General features: G+C 34.2%; 1 protein-coding gene across 4 annotated transcripts; it reads left to right on the top strand.

Moving 5' to 3' along the window:
* The first annotated feature begins 687 nt into the window (after nucleotides 1-687).
* Nucleotides 688-9,531, top strand: LOC112019225 (putative E3 ubiquitin-protein ligase XBAT35). 4 transcript variants are annotated; one of them, XM_024051754.2, is made up of 9 exons: nucleotides 688-1,093; nucleotides 2,225-2,339; nucleotides 2,636-2,716; nucleotides 2,840-2,928; nucleotides 3,034-3,125; nucleotides 3,364-3,445; nucleotides 4,980-5,076; nucleotides 5,999-6,084; nucleotides 7,024-7,481. In XM_024051754.2, the coding sequence occupies exons 1-9, from the start codon at nucleotides 971-973 to the stop codon at nucleotides 7,288-7,290; spliced, it is 1,032 nt and encodes a 343-aa protein (XP_023907522.1). In that variant the 5' UTR covers nucleotides 688-970; the 3' UTR covers nucleotides 7,291-7,481. The 4 variants fall into 4 exon arrangements, with proteins under 4 accessions (XP_023907522.1, XP_065625142.1, XP_065625141.1 ...); XM_065769070.1 differs by having other exon boundaries at nucleotides 689-1,093; nucleotides 4,980-5,082; XM_065769069.1 differs by lacking the exon at nucleotides 7,024-7,481 and adding an exon at nucleotides 8,929-9,531 and having other exon boundaries at nucleotides 693-1,093.
* The last annotated feature ends 4,331 nt before the right edge of the window (nucleotides 9,532-13,862 follow it).

Genomic DNA, 13,862 nt, shown 5'->3' with positions numbered 1-13,862 from the left:
TTAAACATTCCAACTTTGCCTAAAATTCAATTTAGTCATTTAACTCACTTTCATATAATTTAGTTATTTAACTTTCAACATTGTTCAATTCAATCGTCCTATTAGTCTCTGTCAAATTTGAATAGTTAAGAACCTTCAAAACGATATAGTTTTGTTTTAAACAAAGTTGAGAGTTAATGGTGCAATTTCGATGAAGAGTAACCGGGTAACTAAATTGAAAATTAAACGACTTAATTGGATTTTAAGCAAAGTTAAAAAGTGTAATTTGTAATATATACGCAAGTTTCCATTTGAGAAAATATAAAATTAAGTGAGCATTTGGATTTGTGTTTTCTCCCCCTAAGTTTTTTTTTTTTTTTTTAAGTGGCTCTTGCACAGTATATTGGACATGAACAATGCATTTAAGCTTATGAACAGTAACCGCACTCTTCATGCATGCGGATTATACTGTGTAGAGATATTGTGCACTATTTACAGGATTGACAATCACTTTATTCAGAAAAAAATAAAATAAAATGAGTTTTATAATACAATTTACACTTTTAAAAATTATTTTACAACTGAATTTTTAGTTTTCAATTATATTTATACGGAGAATATTGAAAACTTCCTTTAAAAAAGGAATACGTTAAGGAGTTATAAACTTTTTTACAATTTGTTTTACAATGTGGTGAGTGCGGAGTAGTTATTGCTAAGAACCATAAAGCATTGATCAAAAAGCAAAGTCACTGAACATTCCTTCAGTACGAAGTTACTGAAACACAGCTTTTTTGTTTTTGTTTTCTGATGTAGAACTGAAGCATAGCTTAGTGCTGAGCGAGAGAGTGTGATTCAAAAGCAAAACCCTTTTATTAAAGAATCCATAGACTCTGTCTTTGGTCTTTTTTTTTTTTTTTTTTGTTCTGTCTTGAGAATCTTTGTGGGTTTGTTGTCTCTCTCATTTTCCTTCTGTTTATCTTAGTCTTGAATTATGGGCCAAATTCTTGAAGCCATGAACAAACCACGCTCCGGAGCAGAGTTGCTCTATGAACTGGTCAGCACTGGAAACATCGTAGCCATTAAAGCTCTTTGCGAAGAAGGTGTTAGCCTTGAGGTAAACCTCACAATGCTCCTCATCGTCTCCACTTTTTTTTTAAAAAAAATAAAAACTATTTTGACCTTCAAATTTACATACTATTCTTGATATTTTATATGTTTGGGACATCCTAGCAAAAGTAATGGGTTTTCACATTTTAATTGGGAATTAAGTGTACAAAAATAAAGGTCATTATAGTTAACCAACATTTTTTGTAACAATAAATCAAGAATAAAAAAATTTATCAACTCAGGACAAGCTTTCATCTGGGTCCTTTTTTTTTTTTTTTTTTTTTGGTGTTAGTTATCAATATTTTTACACTAAAAGCTTAAGCATAGGTATTGTCTAGAGCCTTGTAGCTCAGTGGCATTGTCTGGTCTCCTTTACGTGGTGAACCAAGGTTCAAATCCTCCTCTATCCCAATTATTATATCAATTGAATTATAAAACGAAGAAGTAGCTACATTCTAGTTATTAGAAATGGACTGGATATAATATAATGAATATCCATCACATAACTTCGATACCAAATTGTGCTATATTTTGTAGGAAGCTTCTTCTATTGAAAATATGGTCTTTCAAAGACTCATATTCACCCATGTCCAGCACTTATTTCTTAGGGAGTGCATCATCTACCCGTAATGAAATAAGAAATGTGGCGAGAGAATTATTTATCAGCTTGGGGGTTACCATTTTTTTTCTTTCACTTATTGACCAAATCATGATCCAAATGGTCCACATCATGACTGAAGCACTGATAGCTCTGCGTGACAAATCTGGAACTTGGGATTTCTGTGTTGTGATAATCCAAGAGATTGAAAAGGTGCTTAAGGAAGAGTTCACTCCTGTCGATTTGATAGGCAATGTTGCTTTGACCTTTTCATTATTTAGTTATCTTCCTCCATTCATAAGAAACTAAGTTGAGACCGTATCTAGTGTATTTCCTCTATGTCAATTACAAAGAAGTGACATCATTCGCTTTGACATTGATAAGAAAGAAATGGTGGAAGTTAGGTCTTAATTTTATCTTTTCTCAAATCGAATACTTCGTACGTCAAGTATAATGCTTGATAATTTGGTGTGAAGCTGTATACGAATGCTCTATGTGTGTGTGTTTACATGGAGACTTGAGTTTTTTTTTTGGTTACAGTGGGCTGATAGAGAAGGAAAGACCCCCCTCATTGTGGCGTGCATGAATTGCGAATTGTTTGATGTTGCCAAAACTCTGATTGAATTGGGTGCCAATGTCAATGCTTACAGTCCTGGTATGCTTATGAAAGTACTTACATTATCCAATGGTCATTGGTTATTATTTTATAAATGGTAGTTGCTATTTGGCTATGTCATTTTTAAAAGTCAGTTATCTCGTTGCATAACATATACAAGGCTATTCATGTTTAATTTCATTCATATTTGAATTATAAACCAGTAATGATTTATTTATATTAATGCTACCAGTAACAGAGAAAGGTAATAAGTTAAGCTTGTATGGAAGTTTAGCCAATGATACTACTATGAACAAGTAAGTTGATTTCAATCTTCTTCATTATTTTTGGAATAGGGCGTCATGCGGGTACTCCTTTACATCATGCAGCAAAAAGAGGCTTGGCACAGTCTGTTAAGTTACTTCTTTCCCATGGAGGTTTGTCATAAGCTAGTAATGTGGGTTATGTCTTTGCTGCTGTAATAAACCTATAAATTATCTACTAGTGTAACAATTATTTGTTGCAAATTGAAAGAACTAGTCTATCGATTCATGTTTTAGCAAATGCTCTGGTGAGGGACCATGATTCTCAAACTCCACTTGATGTTGCTAGAATAAATGGGCATACCAGTATTGTTCGTGAGATTGAGGTATGCTTGACATATGTAGAAGTAAAAAATTACTCAAGAGTTTTCTATCTGTATCTGTATGGTTTCATATGGTTAAAGTTTTACTTTTTATTTGTTGCATTTTAGAAAACTATTTGCTATTTCTCTGGCTGGCTGCGGGAATATTATGGTCCAGGCTTTCTTGAAGCATTAACGCCTCAACTGTTATCAAGAGAAATGTTTGTATAGCGTTCATTTTTTATTTATTGTTAATTCATTTCATGTTATGCTCTTTGCATAGAATCATTTTTCTTGTAAAAACAATGTTATGTCATTAATATTCCAGCACCACTGGGACTTTGCCAATGCAAATTATAGATTCAAAATGTACTCTTACTTTCAAAGGGAAATTTGAAGTGTTCTGTTATTATAAACAATGCATATAAATATGCACTGATTAGAGTTCATTACTTGCAGTTGGGTTGTTGTTATACCTTGGGATTCCAGTAATTCTACAGTGCCTCGCAAAATGGAGCTCATCATTTATCCTGATTTGCAGGTACAGCAGAACGTAATTGGGGAGCTTTTTGGTAGTATCATGACCTGAATATCATTGTTTGTGAAATATATTGTCTTTTTTGTTGCCAAAACCTGTTATGAAATTGTATGATGATGAGAGAGAATACCACAGTGTGGCTAGCATGATCCCAAGTCTGGCTTAAAAAGTAGAAGTGTAGTATGATCCCAAGTATTGATAATTCTGTTGACATTCCCTCCTCAAATTGGAGCATAGATGTCCCTTTTGCCTTTCTTGCATGCAAAGATAACTGTGAGCATGTGTCTTAGCCTTTCTTTCTAGGTATTCACTTGGTCACTTAGTTGCTCACCTGTTTGTACTTAAAAGGCATGAATTAAATTGAAAATGTTCTATGGTAGAAGAAACTAAGAAAGGCTTCTTATCTTTTTGCCTTATTACTCCTGCTTCATTTTTAATCTCTTTATTCTATTTTTGTGTCATTTAGGGAGATTTTTGATGGAAAATATTTTTTTATTGGTAAGTAAAATGCACACTCTATCGGTCTTGAACGCATGACTTTTCCCTCCTTATTATTAAGGGAGGAGGAAATGTCATTTGAGCTAGAGCTCATTGGCAAGTTTTGATGGAAAATCTTGTCTACCATACACATCTCCCTCATCCCTTTATTTTTATTTATATTTAAAATAAGCAATATTCCTTAATTTCCTTTAAATTTAAATTAACTTTTTGGGTAAAGGAAAGGTGGGCTTTGATGGATGGTTTACTCAATTCAGTCTTTGTTCAGTTGCCCAGTCCTCCTCAAGATAGATACCAATAACTATGACAGCGTCATGTATTCATACTTATTGTCATTGAACATGTTGCTATCTATCAGTTATGAGAGAAAAGTCTTGATTTAAGGATCTAATACAACATGCTTTTAGGTTCATCTCATGTGTAAAAATTCATGTCCCAAAATGGTACCTTTCCACTTCTTAATAGTTCCCTTTAAGTAGATAATGACGGTGTTATTTGAACTAGCATTATCCACCATCCTAGTGAAAACGCCATCAATATTCCTATAGCAGAGAAGGATGAAGCACAATGACAAGTACCCATTCTCATGCCATGTGGCAGTGCCAAAGAACCACATAAATAAGTGAGAAATTTATTGCTGCAGCAACAATAATCAATCAACCACCAGCCATCAACAGGACTGCTGAGTGTGGCTGTAGCAACTCAAACACTACAATTTGGATCCAACTAAGATTTTTAGAAACCAAATGATGCATTTAAGAAGTAGTTTAAGATCCTTATAGAGGGGAAAATCCTCACTGGGAAAACTATGATGAGTTAGCAAAGCCCCTCTCTGGTGGAAAATCTCGAAAATTTGTTGAGCCATCATTACAACAACCTCAAATACTGGTTGGCTAGAAGCTGAACTTGTAGATTATTTCCTTCTAAGAGTTGTGTAATATGTCTCATGGTTTGTTCTTCAAATTATAGGAACTGTCTTACACTTTCATATGCTACTGTCATTTATTTGTTTCAAACTGTAATTTTGATCAATGAACAGAATGCACAGCCTTGTACAGTTATTGCTCTTTGGAAGGCCAAAATTGAGGAACCCAAGTTTCAGCAAAAGGATCCAGCACTCATTATATTTGACCAGGGTACTAGTAATTTCTTGCCAATGAAACTATTCTCTCTAGAGCATTTATAATGGAAATATTTTTTACATAAATAATTAATTTATGTGGACCCTGAAGAATCTATATTTGTCATGATTTTCTTGTGATATAAATGCTATTATCATGATGTCTTAGTCTGAAACTTTTTTGCTCTCTTTTATGGAGTGGGGGATACCTATCTTTTCAGTAGATATTTTGTAAACATAGAACTGAAGCAAACGGTGTTGTAGCCTCATGACCTGGTTTGCTCTTAGCATGCCTACCTGCACAGAGAAATGGAACTTTTGAATACTGAATTGGCTGTTTTTATCTTTGAAGTGATAATAATCATGTAAGTAGCATGTCACCTCTCTAGTGCAGGTAGCAATATCTTAAACCTGGCATACCTTTAAAAGTGAATGTGTCTAACCATTTATTTTGGCATTCTGATGGTCTCACTTTCATTTTTATATTTTTACTTTAAATTATTATCATTAAAAATAAATAAGTTGTACTTGGTATCTGCACATGGACACATTTTTGCACCTCAGAAAAGTGAGAAGCGATATGGTTCCAAAGTTTTAATAAACAATTTCATACATGTTTACACAAATGTTTAATGTTCTTTTAGACTCTTGCTTTTATAGCTTCCTTTTGTCATTAATTTAATTTAATGAGAAAGGGATATCATGATGGGCTCATTTAGCAACTCTAAATTGATAGAACTGCTCCAGTTAAATTTTTACTTTTTTGAGTTTGTCCCTAAATGATCAATAGTTGAGACTGTGACAACTAAAATATGAACAGTCAGAGGGCATGTGCTATTGAGCACAGTTTATGCTTCTTGTTTTGAAACAGCATATTCTTAATGTCTGTTCTCCTTTCTGAGCTTTTCTTGTCTGTTGATCATATCTTTCTTTATCAGGAACTCGAAATACGCTTACATCTCCCCTTGAGGGTGATAAACAGCAACTTCAACAACTTTATAATGCATGCATGGGAATTCCTCAGGTAAATCATCATAAACTGTTCACAGATTGTAGTTCCACTCACTAGTACATGCATGTTGCCTATATTTTCACATGTCGCACATGATAGTTACATAGGCTTTTGAACTCTGTTGGTATGGATGACTGCTTACAGAAATTGAAACCATGTGCCTCAGTCCTCACTCTCAATAAAATGTATTCATATTTTCATCAGCAACATGGTGCCTTATGAAGGATAATTTGTCCTGTATACTACCAGGAATATGGTTATTTCTTTTTTAAGGATTTTTTTTTTACCAAGACAAGCAATTATTGCATGATCATGTTGATTTTTAATTAACAAATAGGAAAATGAGGGAGTATGTTTAAACATCCTCTTCTAAAACATATTAATGACAGATTAATTTGAATGCAAATTGCTCTCAGTTTTAATTATGAGACAATCTACTTGCACGTTAATAGTAGCTAGTTTTAGGGGAGGATATTGAATTGATCATAGATCAGTCAGTTGGGTGGGATGGAGGCTTGCCTAAGCTCATCCCAAATAAGTGTCTGCTCAACAAGCTCATCCCAGCCCAAATTCAATTCTAAAGTTTACAGCTTCTGAGCTCAGCCCATTTTGTTTGGGCAAGCTTCTGGCTGAGTTTGGGATGGCCTGTGATTAATAACACTAAAACTTAAGAGCACCAGTAACAGCGGTGCTAAATAGCTATATAGCTATTTTTAGCACCACTAAAACTCAAAATGTACCCTGCAATAGTGGAGCTAAAGTAATATTTTTTTGCTACACAGCTACAATGCATAGCTATTTTTGATTGTGCATTATAGCTAAAAGGTTTTTTTTTTTTTTTTTGCATTCACACTACTTTTTTTTGTTTTAATAATTACTTCTGCATTTTATTTTCCTTTCTCTGTGTCTCTCTCCTTACTGCCTCTCCATCTCTTCTTTCTTCCTCCACAGACCCAATGCCGATCTGCACAAGCCCAGCTGCCACAAACCCATCGCGGCCGACCTAACCCATCTTGGCCTCTCTTCTCTATTTTTGTCGGTTTGGCTTGTGTTTTGGCTTTGTGTTTCGGGCTGTACTTCTGTTCCGGCTTTGTGTTTCGGGCTTTGTGTTGGCTATACTTCTGTTTCTGCTTTGTGTTTCGGGCTATTGTTTTGGGCATGGGTTTTGGTTTGGGTGTGTTGATTTTTCTGCTTTCTCTTTGTGCTCTTTTTCACTAGTTTTGATGGGCACGGCGGGGTCGTGGTTATGTAGTGATTTTTATGGGTTTGATGGTAGTTGTGGTTGTGTTGGTGGTTGAATGAAATATTATTTTATTGTAGTGTTTATATTATTTTATTGTGTTAAAAGCTAAAATAAAACCACTGCTGTAGGATGTGAGAAGGTAAAATAGATAAAATGACTTTTTTTAGTGCTAAAAAGCTAAAAATTTGGTTCTACTGCTATGGATACTCTAAGATAGATTTAATTCATGAAGTAATTTTAGCAAGATATTTTGACCCCCAAGACATGGGTTTGTATTATGTGTCTTGACAAGCAAAAATATTTTTTGTGATTAATTTATTTAAGGACCATTTATTGCATGTGTCCTAGAAGTCTTCCATACACTCCGGTGTTAGACTCCGTTGGTTGAAAAAAAACTTACGAAAAAAACCTATAGTTCCATCTAACTTTCAGCCTTGTATTATTGATCACATTGTTGTAAACGTGTCCAATTTGAAAGGGCCCAGTGAGGGGAACCATGTTTCAGTAATACTGGCGCTCCTCAACGAGCATTGTGGAACACATAAATGGTTGCCTTTGAATAGATACCACCATGAAATAAAAAAGGAAAAAATGAAAAAAGAAAATAAAGACGTTTAAGCACTCTTCCTATTCTTCGACAAAGTAAGGACCTTCACTTGCATAGTAGAAATCAAGGAATGCTGTTAGCTTAAAGCATTACAATCAATATCAAGCACCTTGTCAAAATTTGGCAAAGAGAGTGGGATCTTTAATCACCTTTTTCTTGATGATTTCAAAGTTCTTGTCAACTTTATTTGCCTACTTGAACTCCTTTCAAGTATTTGGTGATGGAGGTAATGATGGTGCTGAATCCTTTGATGAACCACTGATAGGACGATACAAGACCATGAAAACTTTGGATGTCATAAAATGATTTTAGCGTAGGCCAGCTTGTGATTGATTCGGTTTTTGCTTGGTTCTATTTTTATCCCCTTGTTAGAAACGAAATAGTCCAAAAATACAAGGCCACGGTAGAGAAGTGGCACTGCTTCAAGTTGCTGAACAACTTTTGTTCCTTTAAAAGTTTGAATACTTATTGAAGTGGCACTAATTGTAGTCTTGTAGATGTTCCTTTAAAGAACATAGCAGTTGCCACTTACCATAGTGTGGCATTTGAGTCCTTTTGTTTGTATCTATAGAAGCTATTATGCACAGCTAGGATCATATTGAAGTTTGCATCTCAATTATCTTCCTGTAAGTAGAAATCTTGAATGCATTGTTTTACTTTCAATTATCAAATTCACCTTTGGTTTAGAAGTTCTAAAAACTTAAGGATTTTCTTGATTTAGAACTGTGGAAGAGGTTCACCATAAGGGGAAATTAGGCTTTGGAAGAGCCTGAAAAGCTAGTCATCATTGCAGATGCGTCAAATAATGGATTAAATTTGAAAAGTTATCTGATATCTTGTGCTTTCTTAATGTATATTTCCAAAAGAGTTTTGAGTGATATTAAAGGAAAGTAGGCTTCAATTGGATCTTGGAAAGGATGAAAGGAAATCATTGAATTGCTGAGTTTCGCTAAACATATCATGAGATTACCACTTGTGTGTTATTACTAAACTCTTCATTTTTCAGGTTACGCCTCCCCCAGTGCCTACCCAAACCTCAACTCCAGAAGCTGCACCTCAAACTGATGAGAGTGGCACTTATAATGGGTGGGGTGTACCTGACTCTGGCCCAGTTTGCAATCCAACTCAACATGCCCAAACCAGTGATAACGTAACCCCATCTGCTCCACCTATTCCTGAGGATTTGGATGGAGCTTCTTTAAGTGTAACAAATGATGTGAAAGATGAGGGCAGTTCTTCCTCATGTGCGATATGTTTTGAAGCTCCAATAGAGGGAGCTTGCATTCCCTGTGGCCACATGGCGGGTTGCATGGCTTGTTTGAATGAGATCAAAGCCAAGAAAGGTGTTTGCCCTGTTACTGTATGCCGGGGCAAGATTAATCGGGTTGTTAGGCTTTATGCCGTCTGATTGGTGAATACATTATGATTGGAGCTGGCCTGCAGGTGGGATTGATTCAAGATTTTTCACATATCCATCTTAATATATGTGGATTTATCATGAGCTTGTAGCATAAATTTAATGTGGCTATGTATATAAATATGTACGGGGCAACAGGGCCATTGTCGGGCAGTCTGCATGGTTATAAAACAAGGCAGAGGTTTTTTTTTTTTTTGGGTGAGCTCGTAACATGCATTTAATGGGGCACTGTGGATATAAGCGTAAGCCACAAGAGCCATGCTGCGAATGTACTGTATAGCTAGGAAGGAACTTCCCATACTACAAGCAGTGAACGTAGGCCGAAATTTTATTGCGCTAAAGTTAATTTATTAAATAAAGTTTTTCTACCTTCAAGAAGGTCCGAAAATTATATTTTGTAAATAAAGTTTTTCTACCTTCAAGAAGGTCCGAAAATTATATCTTGTACCCGGCATATATGCCAGATACACAATATACTAGTTCCAAGAGGTCAGGGTGGGGACGGGTTCTACTTGACTGCCCTGCATAACTAGCCGTTGACCTACATAATGTGTGGAAATATATAACTATTATGTAATGGGGGTGTAATATATAAAAAGTAACAATCACTGCGGTATTATTATTTTTTTAAAATATTTCTACAAGTATTTTTTATTCTTTTATCTCTACAAAGTATAAATATATCATATTATTATATTTTGTATGTTTGATTAATATTTTCTTTAAGGTGAATTTCTGTTGTAGTTTGTTATATTTGATATACGACTAACTTTATAAATTTCAATTTTATTATTCAAATTTATCATCTCTTAAGGAATAATGAGATTATCATAATAATATAAATTCATCACAAAATTACAATGTAATCTTAACCAAAATTAAGTTGAAATAAAAGGAATAAAAGATAAACTTTATAATAATTTATCACTCAAAAAATTGGTAGACATTTTCAAATTCATAGTCATGTAAATTAAGTTTTGATATAAACTCAAATTCCTATTTTCCTAAAAACTAAGTATAAGCTTTATGTTAGCGAAATCTTTTCATTTAGTCTAGGTGTTGGGGTTTTTTGAATTGTTCTTCTATCATTGACTTTTTTTTTTTTTTTCTACTCTTTAAATTGTCCCTCGAGTTATTTTTCCTTTGATGTTGTTTGTTGTTTTTTCTTATGTTTACCATCATGAACACAATGTATTCTTTGTCTTTTTTTTTTTTTTTTCCATCACGATTAATGTTACTCTTATTACCTATTAAAAAAAAAAAAATTAAAAAAAAAAAAAAACATAAAAAAAACCCATCAACCTTAAATAAAATTATAAGAAAGAAACAAAAAAAAAAATCTACAAGAAAGGAGAGAGACAGAGAGAGTACTGAAGATTTTTTATTAGGGGTCTTGATCTTCCAAATGCCCTTCCAAACTTTCTTAGCTTCTGATGGAGAAGATGAACTCAGGTTTTGGTAAGTGGCCACACCAAAACATCATCCCTACCCCCCTTCATTCACATAAATCCGTTTGATCATCTCTGCCTCCCATGGTAGAAAAAATCTCTCCAACAAACCAGGATCCCACACTCTTGTATCTGTATAGAATAATTCATGCACTCTATTGATCTATGCTTCTTGCCGTGGAGAAACAATCTTGCTCTGTCCCGGTTTAGGCAACCATCTATGGTTCCATATATCAATAGATAATCCATTTCCCACCCTTCATATAACACCTCTATTGATAACCTCACAGGCTTGCAAAATACTTCGCCATGCAAAGGAGCAATTTGGGTGGACCGGAGCATCCAAAATATTACCATGAGGGAAGTATTTAGCACTAAAAACTTGATATAGCAAAGTATCTTATTATGAAATAATCGCCAAACCTATATCGCCAACAAAGCATTATTGAATTTCTGAATATCTCTGAACCCCATACCTCCAACAGATTTAGAGGAACACAAGGAGCTCCAGTTAACCCAGTGAATCTTCTTCGAGTTCCCTTGCCCCCACCAAAACTTCCGAATCATGGCTTCTATATCTTTACATAGGCTTACTGGAAATTTAAAGACACTCATGGAATAAGTGGTATGGATTGAACCACTGCCTTAATCATGATCTCCTTGCTAGCTTGTGAGAGAAGCTTCTCTTTCCACCCTTACATTTTTGCCCATATTCTCTCTTTAATTTGTGTGAAACAAGCTTTCTTTGCCCTACCGACAAAAGAAGAAAGCTCCAAATATTTCTCATAGTGTTGAATGGCAGGAACATTTAGAGAAGATTTGATTGCCTCTTGCATTTGAGCATCAATATTCTTGCTAAAAAATAGGGTAGTTTTATCCTTGTTGATAGCTTGACCTGAAGCTCCTTCATAACAAGCTAAGATATCTTGGATTTTCTCACACTCCTCCAAGGTGGCTCTACAAAATAATAAACAATCATCTTCAAAAAAGAGATGAGTGAGTTTAGGTCCATTCCTACATATAGAAAAACCCTGAATGTCCCCATGTGTGGCTACACTCCTCAGAATGGCATTAAGACCTTCTGCACAAAACAAAAACAAATATGGCGAAAGAGGATCTCCTTGCCTCAACCCCTTAGTAGGCCGGATCAAACCTTTTGGCTCACCATTAACCAGTATAGAATACGGAATTGTACTAACACATTCCATAATCATAGCCACCCAAGGCTCCTGAAAACCCATTTTCAACAAAATACTCTTAAGAAAAATCCACTCCATCCTGTCATATACTTGTATCCAGTTTTAGTGCCATAAAGTCTTTCTTCCCTGTACAACTATTCTTCATGTGGTGCAAAGTTTCAAAAGCAATAAGAATATTATTTGTAATCAATCTATTATCAACAAAGCACTTTGAGTTTCTGAGATAATAGAATTTTGTATAGGCTTAAGACGGTTAGCAATGACTTTACTAACTATCTTATAAATCACATTACAAAGACTAATAGGTCTAAACTCAGTTACTCTTTTAGGATTTTTAACTTTGGGAATCAGAGTAATAAAAGTATGATTAACAGATTTCAAAAGTGACCCATTATTTAAACTGGACAAGACAGCTTGAGAGACATCCATACCTACATCTGTCTAATATGTTTGATAGAAAAGAGGAGGCATACCATCAGGTCTAGGTGCTTTTAGGAGAGCCATCTCCTTTATAGCATAGTCAACTTCTTCAGCTGTGTATGGTTTAGCCAAATCAACCCTCATCTCCTCAGTGACAACCTTGTGAACCCCATCCAAAATTCGGTCCAAGCCATATGGATTGGAGGACGTAAAAAGCTCCTCATAGAATCTATTAAACACCTCATTCTCATCCCTCAATCCCTTAATAAAATTCCTTCGATTCCTTTGGGTGGCAGTACCATGGAAAAATACCAAGTCTCAAATAAGAATTAAATTATTTAGAGGAAGTATATGTTTGTACTAAAAAAAAAGGGTTTGGTTAATGAGTACTATTAGGGTATTTGTTAATTGACGAATTTAGAAAAAAATTTATACCACTTTCATGGGAAATATAAAAAACTATCAAAAGTTAGTTACTTTTTTATTTTCTCATTATAAAATTTTTAAAATTTCCTAAATCAATGCTCTTATCTGTTAACTTTTTTCAAATAATTTTAATTGTTAAGGTAAAAGAATGGTTATTTATTGGCGTACAATCACATGTAAGGCTAGAAAGAATGACACATGTGACTTGGTAAACATAACATGTGTTAATTTCCTAACCATCCCACGTGCCTTGGCGAAATATGTCATGTGTAAGACACTTGTCCAACATATGAGAGGATTGGAAGAAACTCGTTAATAATACTAGCCTCTGAGCACATGCTTGCACATGTGCTAAGAGGCTTTTTTTTTTTTTTTTTTTTTTTTTTGTAAAAGTTAAAAATTTGCATCTATTATAATTTGAGATTACTACATTTTTCAATCATAAAAAAAACCTACGAGTGTGATGAAAAAAATATTTCACCCGCAAATGCATAACAATCACACCCCTAGGTTTTTTTGTGATTGAAAAATGTAGTAATCTCAATTATAATATATGCAAATTATTAACCTTTACCAAAAAAAAAAGAAAAAAAAGGAGCTTTTGAGCACATGCTCATGCTAAGAGGCTAGTGTTAATAATTTGCTAAATTTAAGGCTATGGATGGGAAGTTATAGTAATAGTTTCTTAATAAGAGTGTTTTTCTTTTTTCTTTAAATTCAAAATAAATAAGAAGATATTTGAAAAAAAAAAAAGTGAGATCTTGGAGAAAGGAAAGCAAATTCTATTAAAAAAAAATTGAAAACGTTTAACCAAGAGAGTGGTCCTATTTATCACAAAAAAAAGAGATGAGTTCAAGTTACACCTGGTGTAACTCTTTAAGAGTTACACCTTTTTTGTGCCGTAGATTTCTAATAGATCCAACGGTTGAAAAAATAGCATTAAATGATTAAGGATTTCCACTTTAATTAGCTAATTAATAACAGATTTTCTCTATTCTCATTTACTAATTTCCATAGACCTTATTGGGTA

Source organism: Quercus suber, unplaced genomic scaffold, assembly GCF_002906115.3.
Source record: "Quercus suber isolate HL8 unplaced genomic scaffold, Cork oak 2.0 scaffold_1043, whole genome shotgun sequence".
In the NCBI taxonomy this organism is placed as follows: domain Eukaryota; kingdom Viridiplantae; phylum Streptophyta; class Magnoliopsida; order Fagales; family Fagaceae; genus Quercus; species Quercus suber.
Note: the sequence above shows the minus strand (reverse complement) of the source record. Positions and strands in the feature narration are given on the sequence as shown.

Bases quoted from the DNA above. Each gene is read 5' to 3' on its own strand.
- LOC112019225 (XM_024051753.2), top strand. From the start codon at position 971: ATGGGCCAAATTCTTGAAGCCATGAACAAACCACGCTCCGGAGCAGAG. The intron at 2,340-2,635 runs GTATGCTTATGA...TTTTTGGAATAG, and splicing joins TGTCAATGCTTACAGTCCTG to GGCGTCATGCGGGTACTCCT. The intron at 5,083-5,998 runs GTAATTTCTTGC...TTTCTTTATCAG, and splicing joins TATATTTGACCAGGGTACTA to GAACTCGAAATACGCTTACA.